Source organism: Xiphophorus couchianus, chromosome 3 (assembly GCF_001444195.1).
Source record: "Xiphophorus couchianus chromosome 3, X_couchianus-1.0, whole genome shotgun sequence".
Classification (NCBI taxonomy): Eukaryota; Metazoa; Chordata; class Actinopteri; order Cyprinodontiformes; family Poeciliidae; genus Xiphophorus; species Xiphophorus couchianus.
The window spans coordinates 1,052,898-1,072,844 of record NC_040230.1 but is presented as its reverse complement, the minus strand read 5'-3'; the positions used below and the strand labels follow the sequence as shown (position 1 = coordinate 1,072,844).

Below are 19,947 nucleotides of genomic sequence, written 5' to 3'. Positions count from 1 at the left end.
CTTAATTTTATACTCCGGTTAACAAACTTGAGTTTAGTTTATTTTTTCCTGCATCAGATTACAGGAATGTTTTCATTTCATTTTCTAATCAGCAGGTTTCTAGAAATGGCTGAATATTTCTAAAAATTCAATCCTAATTTATAGATTTGTGCTGTAATCTGATTTTAGTTTAGTGAACAGCAGAAACATTAAAGATATAATCCGACAAACCGAGGATCTTCCTAAAAAGAAGTAATTCATATTTTCAAACATTGCTCCCGTGAAGCTGCAGTGGGTTGAATATCTTTATTTCCTGTTCAGCACCCTGACCCACTTCCTGTCCGCTCCAGGATCATAAATTATTTCTGTTTGGATCTCTTCCTGGCCGTGAACCTGGAAAAGCTCTGGCTTCTCAGTCCCGTATCGTCCTTCGTTTTCCTCAGCCGTCTCCTTCTTCTTCGTGGGCCCCGATGTGCTCCGGGTCCGGCGGCTCCTCCAGCGCCTCCTGGTGGCCGTGTTGGATGGACACCATGCCGGTCAGCAGGGCGTAGCTCAGCATGGCGCCCAACGCAAACAGCGCCGACAGAAGCTGCTTCCTGCGCTTGTTGGGGACGTTGTCAAAGTCTCCGGCCTCCGGCGCCGCCGGCGCTTTCTGGGCCGACGGCTCTGCGGCAGAGAAATGATTATCGGAGGATTATCGGCTGTGGCTTTAGGTCAAGGCGTTAAACAGATCTAACGTGTTCATGTTGTTATAAAATGTCTTCTGCAAATATTTCATATTTTCCACTTCATTTTTACAACAATTACATAAATAACTAAAGTTCTTATTTATTATTTTCAATAAAAGAAACAAATCTGGAATATTTTTTAGATGTTTAAAATATTTAAATATCTTTAATTTTTATATGGTCTCCAACTAATATATTTAGATATTTAAAATATTTCTCATTTACATATTATTAATTTTCATTAATGCAAAACATTCTCTAAACATTTATATAATATAATGTATAAAAAAACATTTATTATTATAATTAATATTTAAACATGTTTATATAGCTTTATAATTTATTTTTAAATATTTGAAATATTTAACATTTACATAAGATTTTGATTCCATATCATTTTTATTTAATTTGTATATTAAAATAGTTATGACATTTACATAGCAATTAATTAATTTAATTAACACATAACACTCAAATGTTTAATTTATAAAATATTTTTATTTTATTTTATTTTATTTTATTTCCCGTCCCACCGGGAGGAGGCCCCGGGGAAGACCCAGGACACGCTGGAGGGACTATGTCTCTCGGCTGGCCTGGGAACGCCTCGGGATTCCCCCGGAGGAGCTGGAAGAAGTGGCCGGGGAGAGGGAAGTCTGGGCCTCCCTTCTGAAGCTGCTACCCCCGCGACCCGACCTCGGATAAGCGGAAGAAGATGGATGGATGGATGGATGGAAATATTTTTATGATAATTTACTTTTTTATATTTAAAATATTTCTCATGCTGAAGGTAAAACTTTAATAAGTGGTTCAAGTTATTTTCTTTCTGTGACTCCATGTTTTCCCTCCTCCTCCTCCTCCTCCTCCTCCTCCTCCTCCTCCTCCATCACTGAGCTCATCTGTTTACAGACAGTTTATATGAAGTCATTTCAACCCAACTTCCATAATTTTAGGGCCCAGAAGTGACTTGTGGAGCATTTTCCTGCAGATGCTGCCAGATGTTGCTCACCTCGGCCGTCTCTGGGGAAGTAGAGCAGCAGGATGTTGGAGCAGAAGTCGCTCAGGTTGTCCAGGGACTTCAGGTGCTGCTGCAGCTTTCCGTTGGGAAGTCTGCACTTCAGGATGGGAGCCAGGTGGCCGAAGACGTAGGCGTCCAGAGACGAAGGCCTGCAGGAGAAACCAGACAACAGAAATGGCAGCGTTAATGTGTGAGCTGCACACATCCCTTTGTTAATAAAGTTTGTGATGATTTATTGAAGAATGGTCTCCAACTGAAAGTAAAATCTGGCCTGCAAGCTAAAATAAATAAAGATCATTATAATAACTCACTTAAACAAAAAGGCAATTATTATTGCCATCATAATCCAAGCTTACGGACAAATCTCGTCCAAAGCAACAATGTTTTAAGGCTGATATTGTCACTGGACGATCCGTACCGTTGGAAGAAATATTTACGGATTATTCTTAAAATGTACATCAACAAAGTGTAACATATTTATTTACAGTAATTAAAATACTTTTTGCTATCATTTGTCATTTTGGTAGGACATGTTATAAATCTCTTAATGAATAACTGTCAATTCAGTTAAAGAATTAGAAAACAGTATTTGACTCACTGGACTGTTAGCTAGCGGCTACAGCCGGTGCGCCCCCTGGTGGACTCATCACGAACAACAAAAGCATATATTTTTTTATAACTTTGTCATTTTTTGGCCCTACTGGCCTTTATTTAAAAGTGCTCAGACAGAAAAGCAGGGTAACGAGGAGGAGGGAAGACGTGTGACAAAGGTGACCAGGCCGGGATTTGAACCTGCGACGGCCGCGTCGAGGACTGAAGCCTCCTGATGGGGGCTAACCCTGCACCACCACACACCCTGATTGTAGCACCTTTTTTGATCAAATGAATGTTATCATACTGGTGTTTATGTGAAGCGCTAATTAAACTATATTTCCTCACTTTTGATTCAAAAGTGACCAAAGTGAGAACTGTTGCAAAATGCGATAAAATCGTTTTGATTTTTATTTCTTGTAATTACATTCAATTAATAGACTATTTTTATGATTTCAATGGCATACAACAAGAAAATTAATAAAAACACCCTCCCTGTAAGTATTTCAGATCATGCAGTGACAATCACTTAGCTCTACGCCGTTACATTCGGCCATCTTGGATTTTTTTTTTGCTTTCTCTGTTTTGGGACATTTTTGGGGAAACCAAAAAAGTCACAGAACAACCAGAGGAAGATCCAAGACAGTTTACAAAAACTATTAATCTGGTATAACTTGTAAAAGGCAGCGCAGAGTTTATTATTATTACCTTTAATAAAAGATAAAGATAAAAATTGCAGAACAAACCCAAAATACATTACGAACTTACGAGTCTCCGAAGAAGAACTTGTGTGAGCCGAGTCTCTGCGACAGGAGGTTGATGCACTCTGCAGCGTCCCGGTACAGCTGGAAAACACAGGTCCAAACCGCGACTCAGAGGATAAAACTCCACAACAAACACGATCCTTAAACACCTCGGTTCTGATAAAAACACCGGGTCCAAAATGCCTCTGGCAGCAGGAAATACAAGGAGGTTCCGAACATCAACAGAACCGGAACAGAACAGTTTGAAGGGGATAGTTCAGAAAGAATAAAACGAGAAACTAGACTGACCTTTGACCTCAAAGGATTCAAGAGGGAGAGAATGAAGCTGACCTGAGATTATATTAAAATAAACCAGATTAATCAGATAAAAAAAAAAAATCCTTTTGCAGATTTTTCATTTAACAACAAACTTATTTTACACAGTATCAGCAGTTGGGCTCCAGAATGTTTTTCCTGCAGGTTCTAAAGGGGAGCGAAGCATTTTACTGAGGATGCTATGATGGATCTTTTACCCTATAATTAAAAACACACACACATTAGCATTGCTGTTTTAATCAGACTGATTTGAGTTTATGTGACGCTTAGACATCGGCACGGATCTTTGAGTCATTAGCCAGATTACTTCCAGATAATATATTACATTATTTAGGTTAAAACAGGCTGCTCAGTGGCGCAGTTGGTAGCACTGTTGCCTTGCAGCAAGAAGGTCCTGGGTTCGATTCCCGGCCCGGGGTCTTTCTGCATGGAGTTTGCATGTTCTCCCTGTGCATGCGTGGGTTCTCTCCGGGTACTCCGGCTTCCTCCCACAGTCCAAAAACATGACTGTTAGGTTAATTGGTCTATCTAAATTCTCCCTAGGTGTGAGTGTGTGTGTGTATGGTTGTTTGTCCTGTATGTCTTTGTGTTGCCCTGCGACAGACTGGCGACCTGTCCAGGGTGAACCCCGCCTCCCGCCCGGAACGTAGCTGGAGATGGGTACCAGCAACCCTCCCGACCCCATTAGGGACAAGGGTGAACAGAAAATGGATGGATGGATGGATGGAGGTTAAAACAGCATTTATGATAAAGTCAATCAAATAAACTGACAGATTAAATCCCAACCAGAGGAGCTGTTCTACTTCATTTAGAACAACGTTGGATGAATATCAGGATTTATTCACTCATTCATCTTTCTGCTCATTTTTACATCAGCTTCAAACAGAAACTGCTGCTTCCTCAGGATTTATTCAGCAGGGAAAGAAGCAGAGAGCAGCCAACTATCAAACATGGTGGTGGAGGGGTGATGATGAGGGCTTGTTTTGCAGCTACAGAACCTAGACTCCAGATTTAACATCTTGAAATTGGGCCTCTGTTTCTTTAAGAACTTCTGCTCTTTCTGAAGCTCCGCCTCCAGGACGTCGTCCCAACATGGCTCCTCTATTAACCCTTTAAAGGTTTTATCAGCGTTGCTCTGAGCAGCAGCTCCTCCAATGGGCTCAGCAGTTCCACCAAATGTTTGCTAATTGCTACTGGCTAGTCTTAAGGAGCTGAGAAGGGGAGGAGCTTCATCTTCGAAGGCGGGGCTACATCCACCCAGGCGTTTTGCACAGCTGAATGGTTGCCATAGAGATTAAAGGATTTCTCAAACAGCCAGTAAAGAATCAAGGCAACACTCCTTGTTTGTTTACGATGAGAGAATAACTTTAACACATGATGAAAAGCCCAGAAAAGTGGATTTTACATGATACCGGCCCTTTAAGCTGTGGGAAGCTCCAGCTTGGTCTCACCTCCTTCTCCAGCTCCTCCCCAGCCTCCAGGTGCTCGTCTCCCCTCAGCAGCCGCAGCTTCTCCAGCTGCCGGCTCTGCATCCGGCCCGGCAGGAAGAAGTTCAGGGGGAACATCATGTGCTCGGCGTACCAGCGTCGGGTCACCTCCACGTAGTTCTTCGGCTCCACCCAGAAGGTGTAGATCTGCGGGAGGAAGTCCGACCCGCAGGCTGGTGAGCGGGTTCAGGACAGGATGCAGAGGTTCAGGGGGAAATCATCCGTCTTACCAGCGCCGGCATGAGCTTCTCCTCCAGCAGAGAGATGAAGGCCAGGCTGTCAGCACCTTCTTTAGCCGATAGGTCGAAGTCTGCATTGAATTTCTGAGGAAACACAAACCAGGAGGGTTTTCAGACACTGCAGATGCTAACTTGCTTATGCTATAATCTGAAATGTATAAGCTGTAAACTTTCACCTTTTTAATAAAGTTTTTCCTGATTTATTTTAGTATAGCCTCTAACTGAAATATACAAAGCAACTCTAAAACCAACATTGCAAACACTTAATAAAATAAAAAGCATTTTAACTCATTTAAAAGAACAAATCATCAAACCTTTTTTTACACAAAACAAAAAAAGACACTTATTATTTTTCACCTTATGATTACGGACAAACATCCAAACCAACAACCTAACTTTAACTTATAAACACTTCGGCATTACATTCTCCATCTTGGATTTTTCTGCTTCCACAGTTTTCTTTTTGGGGTAAACAAAAATGGCCACAGAATAACTACCAGAGGAAGCTCTAAAAATGTTTACAAAAACAGTTAATGCAGTATAACTTAGAAAATGTTCAACAAAGTTTATTATTATTATTATTACATATGAACATAAAACATGAACTATAGCACAATCAACCCAAAATACATTAGCAGTCTGCTGCTAAGCTAGCGCCTAGCAGGATAAGTAGCATGAAATGCTAACGCGGTAGAACGGTTATTTCACTCTCAAAACATTGTCTACAAAAGACTGGTTGGTGGAATGAAAAAATACTCTATGATTAAAACTCTAGTATTTGGTAATATTTGGTGAACGTTATTAACGTTATTGACTTAAAGCTAATGCTGCAAGCTAGTGCTTGTCCACTTCTTCATTTATATGAGGACGGCAAAGTGGGGTAAAAGATGCACTGCCACCCTGTGGTGTAACTCGATATTACGGATAAATTCAATACATGTTCACCCCTTTAACTTCTGTTAATTTATTGACAATTTGATTAGCTTGTAACTTGTTGGATTCACATTGCGGTGTATTTAAAGGCATAACTTTCAATCATAAATAAAAAGCTGCCTGACCCTCATTCTTCTTCTCAACCTTTATATTCCCAGAATAAATAAAACCCATTAAGATTAAAAACCTATTTTTTCTGATTCTGATGTAAACTAAAGGAGACAGACTGGAGCAGAAAGTTCTGGAGAAGTTCAGCTGTGATTGCTGCAGCTTCACTCAAACAGGAGCACAGTTTTGGTTCTGGTTCTGGTCCAGTCTGAAGCTCTGCATGCGTGTCTTACTGGGTGTTGGAGAGTTTATAGGTCTGCAGATTCTGGTTGGAACATTTTCATGTTCCTTCACTACCGTGAGGACATGAAGTTATTCTGAAACCAAGGTGAGAAGAACCTGACAAGGAGGAAAAACCACCAAAGATCAGCGTTGGGATGAAGAAGAAGTTGGGAGCTGTGGTTGGAAACCATGATGACTTAGACAAACAAGCAGCAGAAACGTGACTGACGGGGTTTAAAAGCTGCAGCCGAGCATGAAGACCGCAGTTTGCTCCTCCTGCAGTTTCTGGACAACCTACCGCAGCGAGGTTGCCCCAGAGCATGCTGGGTAATGTCTTCCAGCTGCTGCTGATCCCAGCTGAAGCCAGAGGTTTGGCTGATAACAGCAAATGACGAAACTCCAAGTGTAACTACAGATAAAAGCACCAGTTTCACTGGCAGATTTCCACTTAGAGCCAGGAAAAATATCCTGTTACAAGACTTTTTAAAATCGATATTAAAGGATTATTGACATAAAACAAGTTCCTTTATCTTGCTGAAATGTTACTTGTTAGTTTTGTACTTTTTCTAGTGTAGATATTTGCACTAGGAAGTAGACAAAATACTTGGTAAGGTTTTATGTTATTGTTATGAGATTATTTTGCTCCTTTTATAAAATCTCTGCAAATTATGATTAAAAATAAAAGATGCAAATGAGCGACTGGTTGGACTTCATGTTCAGTCCACAAAGTGTCACATTAAAGGTATCTGGTCTCTCTCTATGTTTTAAATCTTAAAAAATGTCATTGTTGCAAAAGTCGTGTCAACAACCGTAAATCCAGGAGAAATTTACCTGAATTACTTATTAAAAAACAATAAATCAGTTATTTTCTCTGCCTGGTTAGACGTTCACCTGTTTCCTGAGGTGGATGATGATGTCAGAGGGGCGGGACAGAGTCTCGTTCTGATTGGTCCTCAGAGCAGGAAGAGAGCCTGGTGAAACCATGGGAAGCAGTAAAGCGTGAGAAGTTTTGGATGATTTTTTCCGTCGGAGTGAAGCGGAGCTGCAACGATCCGACTCACCGCCGGGACTCCGCCAGGGGTTGCAGATCTTTCTAAGCTTCAGCGGCGCGCCAGCGAACTGAGCGTACGCCTGCAGAACAGGAGGAATCAGAGACAGATCTTTACTCCAGCAGTTTGACCTCCAGTTAACATTTTTTATTTTCAAAAAAGCAACTAAAAAATCTAGTGACTTAAAATAGCAACTACCAAAAAATCGAGCAACTTTTTTTTTTAAAACGTGACTAACAAAAACTCTAGTACCATTTTTTAAAAAGTGACTAACATTTAAACAAAATTGTCAAAATTTGCACGTAAACAAAGATGGAACCCTGAAGAGTCAAATTATCAGCAAAAACAATAACATGTGGGGGTTTAGTCACTCTTTAAGAGTTAAAGTCATAAAACTCATCAATATTTGTTATATCTGTGAAAATTGAAATTATGAAAAAAATGTAACAAAATAAGTTGATATTTAATATTTCTAAGAAAATCTTTGAGGAGCCGCAGAAGGATAATGGCTGTTCTCAGATTCAGACAGAAACTATTTTTAATTTAAGCTGCAGCAGAAATCAGTAGCAGCTTCAGGAACCAGAATAAATGATCTCTGCAGACGGCAGGAACAAACCTCTCCTCATGTAGGGATGTGTGGGTTTCTGTTAAACTGCCCGAGACATGATGCAAGCATCTGGAAAATGTTCCCAGAATCTGCTGCTGATTAAATCACTGTTTTTGTTCACATGAGTTCTCTCATTCAGGCTGTTTGTGCTTAACGCCGCCTTTCGGCTCCTCTGCAGGTCGATCCGGCGGGACCAAAAGCAGCTTTCAGACAGACACAGTAAAACCTGACTCAGAGCTTCTGGAAGTAAAAACTGCATAAGAACAATTGGCTGCTAGTCGAGAGCCTCACTCGGTTTTACAACCAGGAAAAATAAGGAGGAATTTCCTCATAAAACTGTGAAGACATTTATTCCACCAGCTGCATGTGAGGGAACTGGAGCTGCATATGGATCAGAGGTTCTGCTGCTCCTCCTCTGGGTCTGGGTTCTGTTTCTGCTTCAGCATCACCAGGCAGAAGGTAAAGTCAGTTTGCTGCTGAAAAGCTCCTGCAGTAAAACGCGCCTGGATGTGTTTGTTACATAACGTTTAAGCGCTCAGACAGGGTGGGACATCACAGCGTCCGTCCACCTGGTCACCGCCCAGGTGGGCTGAAGCCCCGCCTCCTCCATGCGTGAACCCACAGCCAGCCGTCACTCACTAACTGTTCTGCTGATTCTTAAAGCTGCAGTGTTTACTTAAAGCAGACGAACCAATCAGACTCCAGGGAAGTTCATTTACAAACCAATCACTGTCTGAGTTCAACCTACAGCAGAAACACTTCCTGGTCAAAAGCTGAGACAGAAACATCCAGAAACTGGACGTCTGAACTGACAAGGAGCTTTCTACAACTAAATGCTTTTAATTTATGCTGAACCTCAAGAGAAAATATTCAGAAAGTCAAACTTCCAACACTTTAAAGCAGTTTGGTGCCCCCTGCTGGTAATCCGCAGAATTACACAACATTCATGAACATCCAGATGCTTAATATTAGGATATAAATCATCCCGAATACTTCAGGATGAATACAGTAAGCTTTGTTAGGACAAATGACAAACAATAAATATATTTGCTGTTTTTTCTACAGTTTTCAAAGCTACGACCAATCGCAGCCAACGATGATTAAAGCAGGTAAAAATGCAACAATCAGGCTTCCAAGGTTGATTTTCATTTTCTTTTGGTTCCAGTGATTAAAACGAATAAAAGAGGAAAACATGCTCCAGGTTTAGGAAATCCAAGCTTTTGAATATTAACGTTGTTATTATTAAAACTTTCAAAAGTACCAAAGACCACGTGATCTGCAGTTAACCGAGTTATTTTAATATTAACTGTCTTAATTTCCCACTGGAAGACAGAAAGAGTTACTCAATTAAACTACTGCGGCTGTTTGATCAGCTTCCGTGTGATTTTTCGTTAAAATAAACCTTTAAATTACATTTAAAATAAGCCAGTTTGACCGTCATATTAAACCGGATTATTTAAACCAGTTTAAATAATCCGGTTTAGGTGCCAGAGCCTCATTCAGCGGTTCGGCTGCAGGATTTAACCCGCCTTTCGGTAGCAGAAACACCGCCGACAGGCAGCCGGCGAACCGACACCGACTACCAGCGGCCGAACCCTTACCAGAACCACCAGGCAGTCGGTGCTGACAGACGGTAAATCCCAGTCTCCTTCCCAGCAAAACAACTCGTCGGGGGCCGCCATCTTTTTCAACCGGAAGATGAACTTTAACACCGGAAAAGCAGCGCTCTTCTCTACCGGGGGCTACCAAAATAAAATAAAATAAAATAAAATAAAATAAAATAAAATAAAATAATTTTGTATCATCTTAAAAATGATACTTAGTAAGACTCAAATAATCTGTGCAAATTGCATGTAATTCTATTGAAATAAATTCATATGTGAAACATCAGAAATCATTCAAGTAGAGAAAACATAATAAAATCATTGTGAAGAAAATTAAATGAAATAATTTTAAACTGAACAAAACAGAATACATGGATAATAGACCAAATATATAAAAACTAACTTCTATTATAACATAAGACTATGTTGTTAAAGTCATATGATTAATAAACAAATAAACAATAAAAGGAAGAACTGGCAGCAGTTAGCTGCATATGTTGCAGTCACCAATCTACATATTAAAACAACTCAAATTTAATTGAAAAGTTTAATCTCAAAAACTCAGTAGACACGCCAAAATATACCTGAATTTTGGCGAAGTTGTGGTTTAGACGTTTGGCCACAAGCGTTCTTGTGTTAGAAATGAGCTTCTAAACCAAAGGTCAATCTCAAGAAATCTACAAAAGTGGTAAAAAAAAAAAAAGAAAGAAAGAGAGAAGCATTAATTACTTAAGACAGAATATAAGAAAAATTGAACTCAACCATGAAATCAACTGAAATCATTAATTTTTTTCCCTTCTGCTCTTTTAAAAAAAAATCTGTTTCCTATTTTATAAAGGAGTGATGAGTCAATGACTCCCTCTTCCTCCAGCTATATAAAATAAAACATGCAGAGACGACTGATTATGATGCTTCTTTCTGATTATTCACCATCAGTGCTGCAGCCTGCTGCAGAAACCGGCGGCGGGTTCCTTCTCCCAAAACCCAAAGTGGTGACAGAACTTCCTCCTCTTCACTTCTCAGGAGATAAAAGTTGTGAAACTGCCGTCTTCTGAAACACATGACTTTATTTCACAAACACTAGATTTACATAGTACAGTTTCAATGTGATGCTAAAAGAGAAGGAAGTTATAAAATGGTCCAGTTTGAGGATTTTGCATTTCAGCAGAGTTTCTCCTCAATAAAAACAGGAACAACATGTTTCTTTAAAGGTATTTTTATCTACACACCAGTTTTTAGAAAACATGTCAATGATGCCTAAAAAGCAAAAAGATTTTCAATATATATCTCTGAATTTTTGCTCTTGCAATAACTTTCACATTATAATTGCATAAAAAGAGCATGTGGTTAAAATAACTACAAAACATGTGAGAACATAGCCTCAGTAAAGACGGGAGGACCGGAAGAAAGTAGGTGGAAGAAAGAAAACATGTTGTACTTCATGTCTTTTACAGCATTACAGAACAGCAGCATATTTACGAAGCTAATATACCGACTCCAGACTCCAGACTCCACCTAGTGGTCTGGAGCTGTTGTCCTGCTTGTTGCTTTTGTTTTTTGTTTTTATTTTCCATGCAGCATTTTTCTGTTGCTTTTTTTGTGTTTTGGAGTTTTCATCATTTATGTATTTGCAACTCGTTTGAACCCGTAGGCCACCATAGCTGTGAGTTTTTAACAACAAAAATACTGGTTAGGATAGATATACTGCACAATTGTATATATTTTTATATATTGTTATGTCATTATGTACTATTTACATATTCCATACAGTCTCTAGTTGTGCTTGAAGATATTTACAGATTTCAGAAATAAAAGTTAAACAACGGAAACTGCGTCACATTTAAAGGTTGTTTTTGTTTTGTCAGCAGCATAATTTAATTTGGTGACATTATTTATATGCCATTCAGTTTCTAACACTGTCTGTTAAATATTTCTGCTCTGCTTGAGTATCGTGATTCCTTCGGTTCTGACCCGGTTTCTCAAACAGAAACAGTTTGAGCTTCAGCTGCAGCAGGATGGAGGATTAATAAAGAGAATCCATGTGAGTCTAATCCGGCGCACAGATCGTCCAGAAAGCTGCTTCTTCTTCTTCTGTACTGAGGTGAAACCAGAAGATGTTGTCGGTTGATTCAGCCACATTAAAATGGGAGGTCGCGGGTCGTGACCTCATCCTCTGGAGGCTACTGAAGAGTAGATGGTCGGCTCAGATTCTTCTTTTGCTTTTCTGCACAGAATAAATAAAAAATAAGGAGTTATAAATGTAAAAGTGTCTCAGCTCCCTGCAGGATCAAAACAGAACCACTGCAAAGTGTTGCTCCAGATCTGAGTCACACAGCAGAGATGAAATTTAGAGATCACATGATCATCACCCAGAGTCGGGTTGTAACTAGTAAAAATACTCCTAAAAATACAATTTTCAAAAAGTTACTCAAGAAAATGAAACTCTTACTTCAGTAAAATTTCTGGATTTTTTACCCACTGAATGAAAAACAAACCAAAATTCACCAGACAGACAGACAGACAGCTGCAGTTCCTGTTAAAGTTTCTGAAGTTTTTTATTGAAAGAAACTTATTTGAATAATTTTCCTTTGGCTGACTTTGCCATTTTTTGTAATTTATATGAATTATTGTTATTTAAATTTTTTAAATACAAAAATCTCCACTGAACTCTAATATTTTGGTCTGTCTGATGATGTATTATTTAAATATTAAATGATTGATAATTTGATCCAATACTCAGTAATTGAGTTGGCTTTTTAACAAATAGTTTGTTCTTTCAGTCAGTCAGTCAGTCAGTCAGTCAGTCAGTCAGTAATGTCTGCATGTCCTACCTGCTGTGTTCGCTGTGTTTGAACTGGACCGAAGCGTAGCTGATCTCCTCAGCCTCTACTTCCTGTTTCTGACTTCCTGTTTCCTCCAGGAGAGGCGGCAGGACGTTGCTGTAGATGTGATCAGTCTGAGGAGCGCAGAGAGAAGAAGACAGTGAACACTGAGGAACAGACTGCTACAGCTGCAGGAACAAACTTATTACTGTTTATCATCCTGACTGTTACTTTATTGTATCAAAATTTTCAATTGACCTGATTATCTTCAGCCTTCAGTAACTTCTGATTATTTAATATTTGCAAAGCAAACTATTTCTACGATGTTTTGTCTTCAAACCTGTAGTCAAACATGGGAGCTGCCTCCTCAAACTCAATCTGGTTCTGGTTCAAAGGAAGCTTTTCCTTTCCACTGTCACCACATGCATCCTCAGTTTGACTGACTGCTGCAAAACAACCAGCTGCAAACACCTGGTTTTATATATATTATTTCAATCAGATTTATTTGTCCTTGTGATTTATATAATCGGTCTGAAACGATTAATCAAATTAATTGATTAATCCTTTACACACTCAAAAATGGCAATTTGCTAAAAAATAAAACCCACATTTATGGAAGTAATTCAGCCAAAACTGTACAAAAAATAGATACGTTTTGCAATGAAGACTGAAAAACACTTTATTCTGTAAATATGTTTTACCCAAAAATTATCAATTGGCTCTTTTAGCTTCACACTAAAATAATGTGGTTATTGTATATCAGGCAATAAAATGTTTCTTTTCCTATTTAAAAAAGAAATCTAACCATTTGTTCATTTGTATCTTTGAATGTATTTTAAATATAGTATAAAAAAGGTTTAAGTAGTTAAATAAAACAATATGTAGAATGTGCCATTTAAAAAAAATCTGATAAATCAGTTAATCTTCAGAATAATTGAAAAATTAATTTATTACTAAAATAACCGTTAAATGCAGCTCTAATATTAAAAAAATATAAAATATTTTTTTAAAAAGTCTTAATGTTCAGAATGAGATTCTGTATTTGTGATGATAAACGACTATATCTTGATTTTCCACATGGCTTCTGGTAATTACAGCGGAGTGTAAATAAAACACGGACATTTACACATGTAGCTGCATGTTCCCATGTTATAAGGTATTTAATTATTAGTCTTAATCGGTTTAATTGTCCAAGTATTAACACAATATAAACTGGTGCGCTAAGTAAGTAAACTAAATGCTAGCAAGCTAGCTCGTGGCTGGCGCTTCTGCATGCTAATAGCTCCAGGCTAAAGTCTTTTCATACAGTTGAATTTATTGTGAATAAAGTCACTTCTTTACATACTTTACATTACTGCTTTACATCTGTATTACAGACTCTGTATGCAGGTTTGCTATTCCCAAAACCAGGACAGCAGCTTTATTTGGCTTTGTACTTCTTGGCCTGGTAGCTGTTTGCTGGTGGTGTCCACATCTTCAACACAGGAAGTACCTCAGTAATGAGGTACTTAGTTAAAATTAGTTACTGCTAATACAGTAACTAATTGTAAAAGAAGGTTTAATAAACTATAATTGTAAAATGGAGTACCGCAGCCAGAAGGTTGGGGCATTGTAGACTGTCTTGCCTTGGAATCCATGTTTCTATTGGCATTTTATAGATACATTTCTTTTACTTAATCTAATAATTTAATAATTAATTAAAGTCGCAAATAGAAACATGTTGGATTGGATCTTGCCTTTCCTTCCTCGTCCCTTCCTGACCTCTGTCCAGTCAATCAACTCATAAACAGAGGCTAATAAATAAATAAAATAAGACATGAATATGCCAACATCGCCACAGAATCGATGACAAACAGGAAGTCACCTTCATCTCTGTTTCTCCTCTCATGATGTTTGGACTCCCTGCTGCTGTTCGCTTCCTGCAACAAACAAAGGCTTTAAACACAGAAAGAACTAATCAAATAAAAAAATAATCCTCCTTGATGTTTGGATTTTGGTGGTAAAATCTTTGAACTCCACCCTGATGACATCACAGAAGGTGGTGTTGCGCTTTGGTGGCTGAATGTGGATGAGAAGGTTTAATAAATTCTGCTTTAACACAGATTGATTTCTAAATAAAGGTTTAATTACTCAGCTTCCTGTTTGTCTTCAGGATGGTTCTGGAAACAGCCAGACAATCAAAGCTCGTTAATCATCTACAGTTTGTTTACAAATGTAAAAAAAATGTGTTAAAATGAATTGAGATTGGAAAAATATTTGCTCAAATCTTATTGACAGTGATATGATGGATTAATCTACTAGTCTGTTTTGGGCACTGCTAATTAAAATACTAGCTGTGCTAAACCTAAAATATTTATTAAATTTTTAAATTATTAAATTTAATTATTAAATTTAGTTATACTAACGTGAAAGAGCTACACCAACATGGTATTTAGATGAAGCTAATGGCTAATGCTAAAACTTCAATTTAAATTCTACCTGCTCTTGAAAGACTACAACCCAACTGCATGTTTCTTGTTTGAAATAAAGTTATTGGAGCAGAAACAGAGAGAGAACGAGAGGAAACAGGACTGCAGAGTAAACAAACTTCAAAATAAGAGCGTGAATATAAACATCTACTTAGAGACTCTTTAGCAGTCCTCAACACAGATATCAACCTTTGTTCAACTAAAAGTTTACAGAACAGCCAAGTAAACCAGCGCTTCAGAACTTATCAGGAAAAATAGGAAGCTAAGTGCAGTAAACACTTTCAAAGTTAGCAAACCTCTTCGGCAACGCAACTTTATTTAAATAGCAACTTTCAGCCAAAGACAATTCAAAGTGCTTGAACAAGAAAATTAAAAACAACATAAAAAAAATCAAGCAGATTGAAAATAAACAAAATAAACATTAAAATTTTGAATATAGTGAATGAATAGAATTAAACAAATTAAGAAACGGAAACGTCAAACAAGAAGTTTTTTAACCTTGTTTTAAATCAACTGAAGGTCGGAGCGTCTTAAAAGTTTATTCCAGAGTGTTGGAGCATAAAAACTAAAACCATGTTTAGTTCTGACTCGGAATAGTTAGTAGGTTTGATTCTGATGATCTTAAAGGTCTGAGTGGTTTATATTAGCTACTCTATTAGCACATTAGCTCTACTGCGGTACCTTTTAAAGATGAAGATGAGGAGGATGAGGGTGGTGACCACCAGCAGGACTCCAAACGTCACAGCAGCAGCCAGAGGAAGTTTAAACTCTGGAAAACAGAAAGTTTCTAACTATCAGGCTTACTCTGCAGCTGGACGCACCTTTCAGATTCTATTAAATCTAGATGATTTCAACTGTTTATAGAGGATTTAATTTACAGAAAATCTCAAGAGTTTAGCTATAAAAAAGAGGTCAAGCAAAACCCAAATAAGGAGGCTTTGGTCCCAGACGTGGCTGTCGCAGGTTCGATTCCCGGCCTGCTGACCTTCGCCACAAGTCTTCCTGTCTCTGTCTCATTACTTCCTGTCATCACATTTTCAAATAAAAGCCACTGCAGCCAAAAAACCTTTTAAAAAAATCTGTCACATGTGGTGGACGCATAGCTCAGAAAATTAAAGTACGATGAAAAAGTTCCTTACTTTTGTCCTCCATTTTACAAACTCATCAGTTATGTAGATTTATTACGACTTGAATAAAATATGTAAAGTTTTTATTTCTTGTAGTTTTGATGATTCTGGTTAGCAGAATGAAAACCCAAATCCAGGAAGCCCTGGTCGCGTTGCTTGCTGCTCCGGCTCCAGGCGAAGATCTCACAAAGTTTTTCAAGGATTTGAAAGACAATCCTGTCAAATCGGAGCTTATCCTGGATGCTAGGACTCCATTACTTACTACACTTTTTCCTTCCACTAACTTTTCTTGGTTTGAAATATTTTACTCATTGTGTGAACAGAAAACATTGAACTTTTTAAAGATCTTCTAGTTTTTTTTAGATGTTGCTGTTGTTGCTGAAAATGTCTCCAGAACCAACTAGAATCAACCAGAACCAACCTTTCTCCTCCTTTTCCTCCACCTGCAGGCTGAACGGCTCTGATTGGGTCTCCATGTTACTCGTCAGAGCACAGCTGTAGTTCCCAGAATCCTTTGCGGTCAGAGGGCCGAGCTGGAGGGCGGAGCCGTTCCCTGGGAGGGCGTGGCCATCTTTCCTCCAGGTGACCTCCAGGTGAGTGAAGGTGCAGGTTGAAGTGATGCACTGCAGGGAGACAGTTTGACCTCTGCTGACCTCTGACTTGTTGCTGGAGCTCTTTATCTCCATTTTGATCAGATCTAAGTGAAACATTCTCATTAGTTTCCATTAATATCTGTGATTATTGTCTGAATGTGACATGTTGATCTTACCAGCCACTGAGATTGTGACTCCAGTCGGGTTTGTAAAATGTCCAGCAGAATTATCTGCTTCCATCCTGAATCTAAAGGTTCCCATGTCCTCCATCTTAATGTCTCTGATCTGCAGAGTGCACTTTGCCTCCATGTTGCCCAGGTAATGAAACCGAGGCTCTCTGGCCGTTGAGTTGCTGTCGTAAACAGACGGAGTCGTTCCCTGACAGATCGGATGATTCTTACACCAGCGAACTCTGACGACCCTCAGAGGAATCTGTCTTCCTTCAGGAGAGAAAGATTTCAGAGGAGTGAAGTAACAGGGCAGGATGACAGTCGATCCTCTCACTGCACAGGTCGATCCAAACTGGTACCGGATGGTTTGGGCCGCGGCTCCTGGAGAAACAGAGAGTTTAAAATGATTATCTTAGTGAAAGCCTGATCTATATTACGCTGCTGCTGTCCATTGGGCCGCCTACGTCTGCTCCAGCTGGACTTGTTGTAATCACTGTGACCACCAGGGGGCACACCCATTGCGTGAACACGGATATTGTGCTGCGAGTTAGAAACTAAGTAAATTCTGCTTCTTGTTATCGGCTCCATAAACACAAACTAACCCAGAAACACACTGAAGTCACAAAACGCCTCCACTGGCAACTTGTTTTTTTATTTCCAGAGACTCTGATGTAAAACTTAAATAATCTCATCCAGAGCTGCTCAAAAGAAAAGAGAAAAAATGCAAACAGACAAAAACAAACTCAGTTTGTAACATCAAATGAGGATGATGAAACAGGTAAAAAAAACTGATCAATCAAGTTAATAAACTGTTTGGTGTTGTAGCAAATGTAACATAAAGCTGCATAATTTAAATATTTTTATGACTCAACGCCCTATGATTGTCTGACAGTCAGAAGAAAGATGCATCAGCCATGAGCCAGTGAACTGCTGTTGTTACTCAGTCAGTGAACATCACTAGGATTATGATGAGTTTGGAGCAGCAAATTTCCTCAGATCCTCGGTGATTCAGCTCATTGTGACTCAATTAATCAGAACTTTGTAAAACCAGATCGGTGCTTCTTTAAAACAGCTCGTCTGCAGAGGAAAAACATTACAGGGTCAATAGAAAGTGTGAATAAACTCACAGAGAACGGTGCAATATTTCTCTAACTGTCTGTGAACAAACATTTGGCGTTTCAGAAAAGGAAATTCTGATGTAAAGAAACGTGTTGGAAACTCTCTCTAACTCATGTCCTCATATTTATGAAATCTAAGTTGTGATGGAACTGCTTCCTGGAAAACATGATGTAAGAAGGCTCTTATTTTACTGAAAATGTTTCAGTTGTTTACGCTTTAACTTTCAAGGTTTGGATTTCTCTGAACACTAATTTTAACAAGATGTGCTCATGTTGGAATAAAACTACATTGTGAAGCAAATCTACTTTCACTGGCCTGGAAATATTTAAAGAAAATAAACTGAATTACTCTGAATTAGTGAAGAAGTGGGCGGCTGAACCCGAAGGCCTGCCGCCTCACCGTTACTCACTCTGTGTTTTAAAGAAGGCAGTTTGGTTGTAAGAAGGAAAAAACTTTTTCAGGGATTTGGATTGTGTTGCGTTTTGAATTTGTATTTTTATTTGTTTTTTGTGTTTGGCCTCAGATGTTTCACTCTTTCCATGTAAAAATCAGATTTGAACATTTCCGACGCAAACAGCTGACAGGAAGTCCGACATTAAATGAGTAATTTACTGCATAATATCAGTGACTTGATCTACAAATACTAACTTTCTGAATAATGCATCAAACATGTTCCTGGGGTGTCATGCAAAATGAAAATTATGATCAAATTTTAAACATATTAAAGTTCATTGTTTTTTTGTTTTTTTTGCATTTTACAGCTAAATATTGAAGTGTTTTTTAAAATGATGCTTCATTTAATCAGGTTGTTCTGATTTTCTTCAACACAAAGTGAATGTGTGAAATAATAATGTGACTCATTCAGGAAAAGAAGAACACGAATCAGCAGGAAAACCAAAGAAATAACAAACACAAGTTTCTAGAAACCTGCAAAACTTTCTCGTTTCTGTACGAACTCAGCCGGACTCAGAGTCAGAGACGAAGGAGAAAAACTCTGCTGTCAATAAAACTTTAGAAATTATTTACACAGATTTAATTTCCTGCTTCCAGGTTCTTTTCTTCCTGATGAAGATCAAACTTCTCACCTGCCAGCAGGAACATGAAGCTCCAGAAAACCTTTTCATCTCCAGGAGCCATCCTGAGTTTTTAGACTCTTTGCTGCTGATCGTTCTGTCAGAAAACTGATCAGCGATGATGTAACTTCCTGTTTTCTCTCTCTCACTTCCTGCTTTATTTGTTTTTCCAGTAACTCCTCTCTGCATGTTAAATTAGGCCGACTGCAGCTCAGCTTTCAGAAGCACTCAGGTAGAAATGAGTTCATGCGTTATGTGAAAAAACAAGGCAGGAAGTGGAAACGTTCCTGGTGGAACTGAGCTTCCTGGTTTCCTCTCTGAGGTTTGGAGCCGATTTTTATCCAGCAACGGAAAGAGGAGCCATTATTTTAAAACGTTTCTATTCCACTTCATCAGTGGAATAGAAACCTGTTTTTCCAACAGTTAAAACTGCTGTGTGTGTATTTAATGACAAAAATAAAAAGAATTAGTTATTAAACAAGCAGCTTAAAAAATCAAAGTCAACTTTAGGGAAGAGGAACTGATGCAAAGCTGTAAATTAAATGTTTTCTGACTCATTTGATCTAAAGAGTGTAATATAATCCTAATGAAAGACGTAACTCTAACCCAGCATAACATAACAAAAACACAGGAAACAGACAGGAAGAGAATTACAAACTTTTTGTGTTTTTTAAGCTGCTGGTAAAAAAGCTAAATATTAATGAAAAACCAGAACAGAATAGTATATTCTGAATATACATCAGAATATACTAGATGTATATTCTGTATATTTAGATATAATTTTCTTTAAACTCAGACTTTCTATTAAAATGTTTTCAGTTGCAATAAAGAAAAACGAACCATTTCCTGGCCAACCAGAATGAATTGATTTTAACTGATCAAACAGATTAATTATTGATGTTCGACTGGCCCACTTTACATAACCTCTTGTTAT

At 38.4% G+C, this 19,947-nt stretch overlaps 2 protein-coding genes and 1 long non-coding RNA gene across 3 annotated transcripts; 1 reads left to right on the top strand and 2 right to left on the bottom strand.

Annotated features, from left to right (window-relative positions):
- Window positions 1-270: 270 nt before the first annotated feature.
- Window positions 271-10,299, bottom strand: mtx1a (metaxin 1a). The gene is made up of 9 exons (XM_028012742.1): window positions 10,226-10,299; window positions 9,639-9,779; window positions 7,443-7,512; window positions 7,273-7,352; window positions 5,110-5,202; window positions 4,844-5,026; window positions 3,082-3,158; window positions 1,714-1,871; window positions 271-645 (listed from the first exon to the last, which is right to left on the bottom strand). The coding sequence occupies exons 2-9, from the start codon at window positions 9,717-9,719 to the stop codon at window positions 419-421; spliced, it is 969 nt and encodes a 322-aa protein (XP_027868543.1). The 5' UTR covers window positions 9,720-9,779; window positions 10,226-10,299; the 3' UTR covers window positions 271-418.
- Window positions 3,165-4,778, top strand: LOC114141870 (uncharacterized). The gene is made up of 2 exons (XR_003594917.1): window positions 3,165-3,726; window positions 4,122-4,778. It is a non-coding gene; the product is annotated as an uncharacterized LOC114141870 (long non-coding RNA).
- A 792-nt stretch (window positions 10,300-11,091) lies between the features above and the next one.
- LOC114141865 (uncharacterized) lies at window positions 11,092-19,651 on the bottom strand. The gene is made up of 7 exons (XM_028012741.1): window positions 19,026-19,651; window positions 16,828-17,202; window positions 16,480-16,755; window positions 15,613-15,700; window positions 14,328-14,382; window positions 12,473-12,597; window positions 11,092-11,865 (listed from the first exon to the last, which is right to left on the bottom strand). The coding sequence occupies exons 1-7, from the start codon at window positions 19,075-19,077 to the stop codon at window positions 11,808-11,810; spliced, it is 1,029 nt and encodes a 342-aa protein (XP_027868542.1). The 5' UTR covers window positions 19,078-19,651; the 3' UTR covers window positions 11,092-11,807.
- Between the last annotated feature and the right edge of the window lie 296 nt (window positions 19,652-19,947).

Coding starts and splice junctions, on each gene's coding strand:
- mtx1a (XM_028012742.1), bottom strand. CDS start 9,719: ATGGCGGCCCCCGACGAGTTGTTTTGCTGGGAAGGAGACTGGGATTTA. Junction 7,513..9,638: donor CCGACTGCCTGGTGGTTCTG/GTAAGGGTTCGG, acceptor CCTGTTCTGCAG/GCGTACGCTCAGTTCGCTGG. Junction 5,027..5,109: donor AGAAGCTCATGCCGGCGCTG/GTAAGACGGATG, acceptor TTCCTCCCGCAG/ATCTACACCTTCTGGGTGGA.
- LOC114141865 (XM_028012741.1), bottom strand. CDS start 19,077: ATGGCTCCTGGAGATGAAAAGGTTTTCTGGAGCTTCATGTTCCTGCTG. Junction 14,383..15,612: donor CTCATCTTCATCTTTAAAAG/GTACCGCAGTAG, acceptor TGTTTGTTGCAG/GAAGCGAACAGCAGCAGGGA. Junction 12,598..14,327: donor GAGGAGAAACAGAGATGAAG/GTGACTTCCTGT, acceptor TGCGCTCCTCAG/ACTGATCACATCTACAGCAA.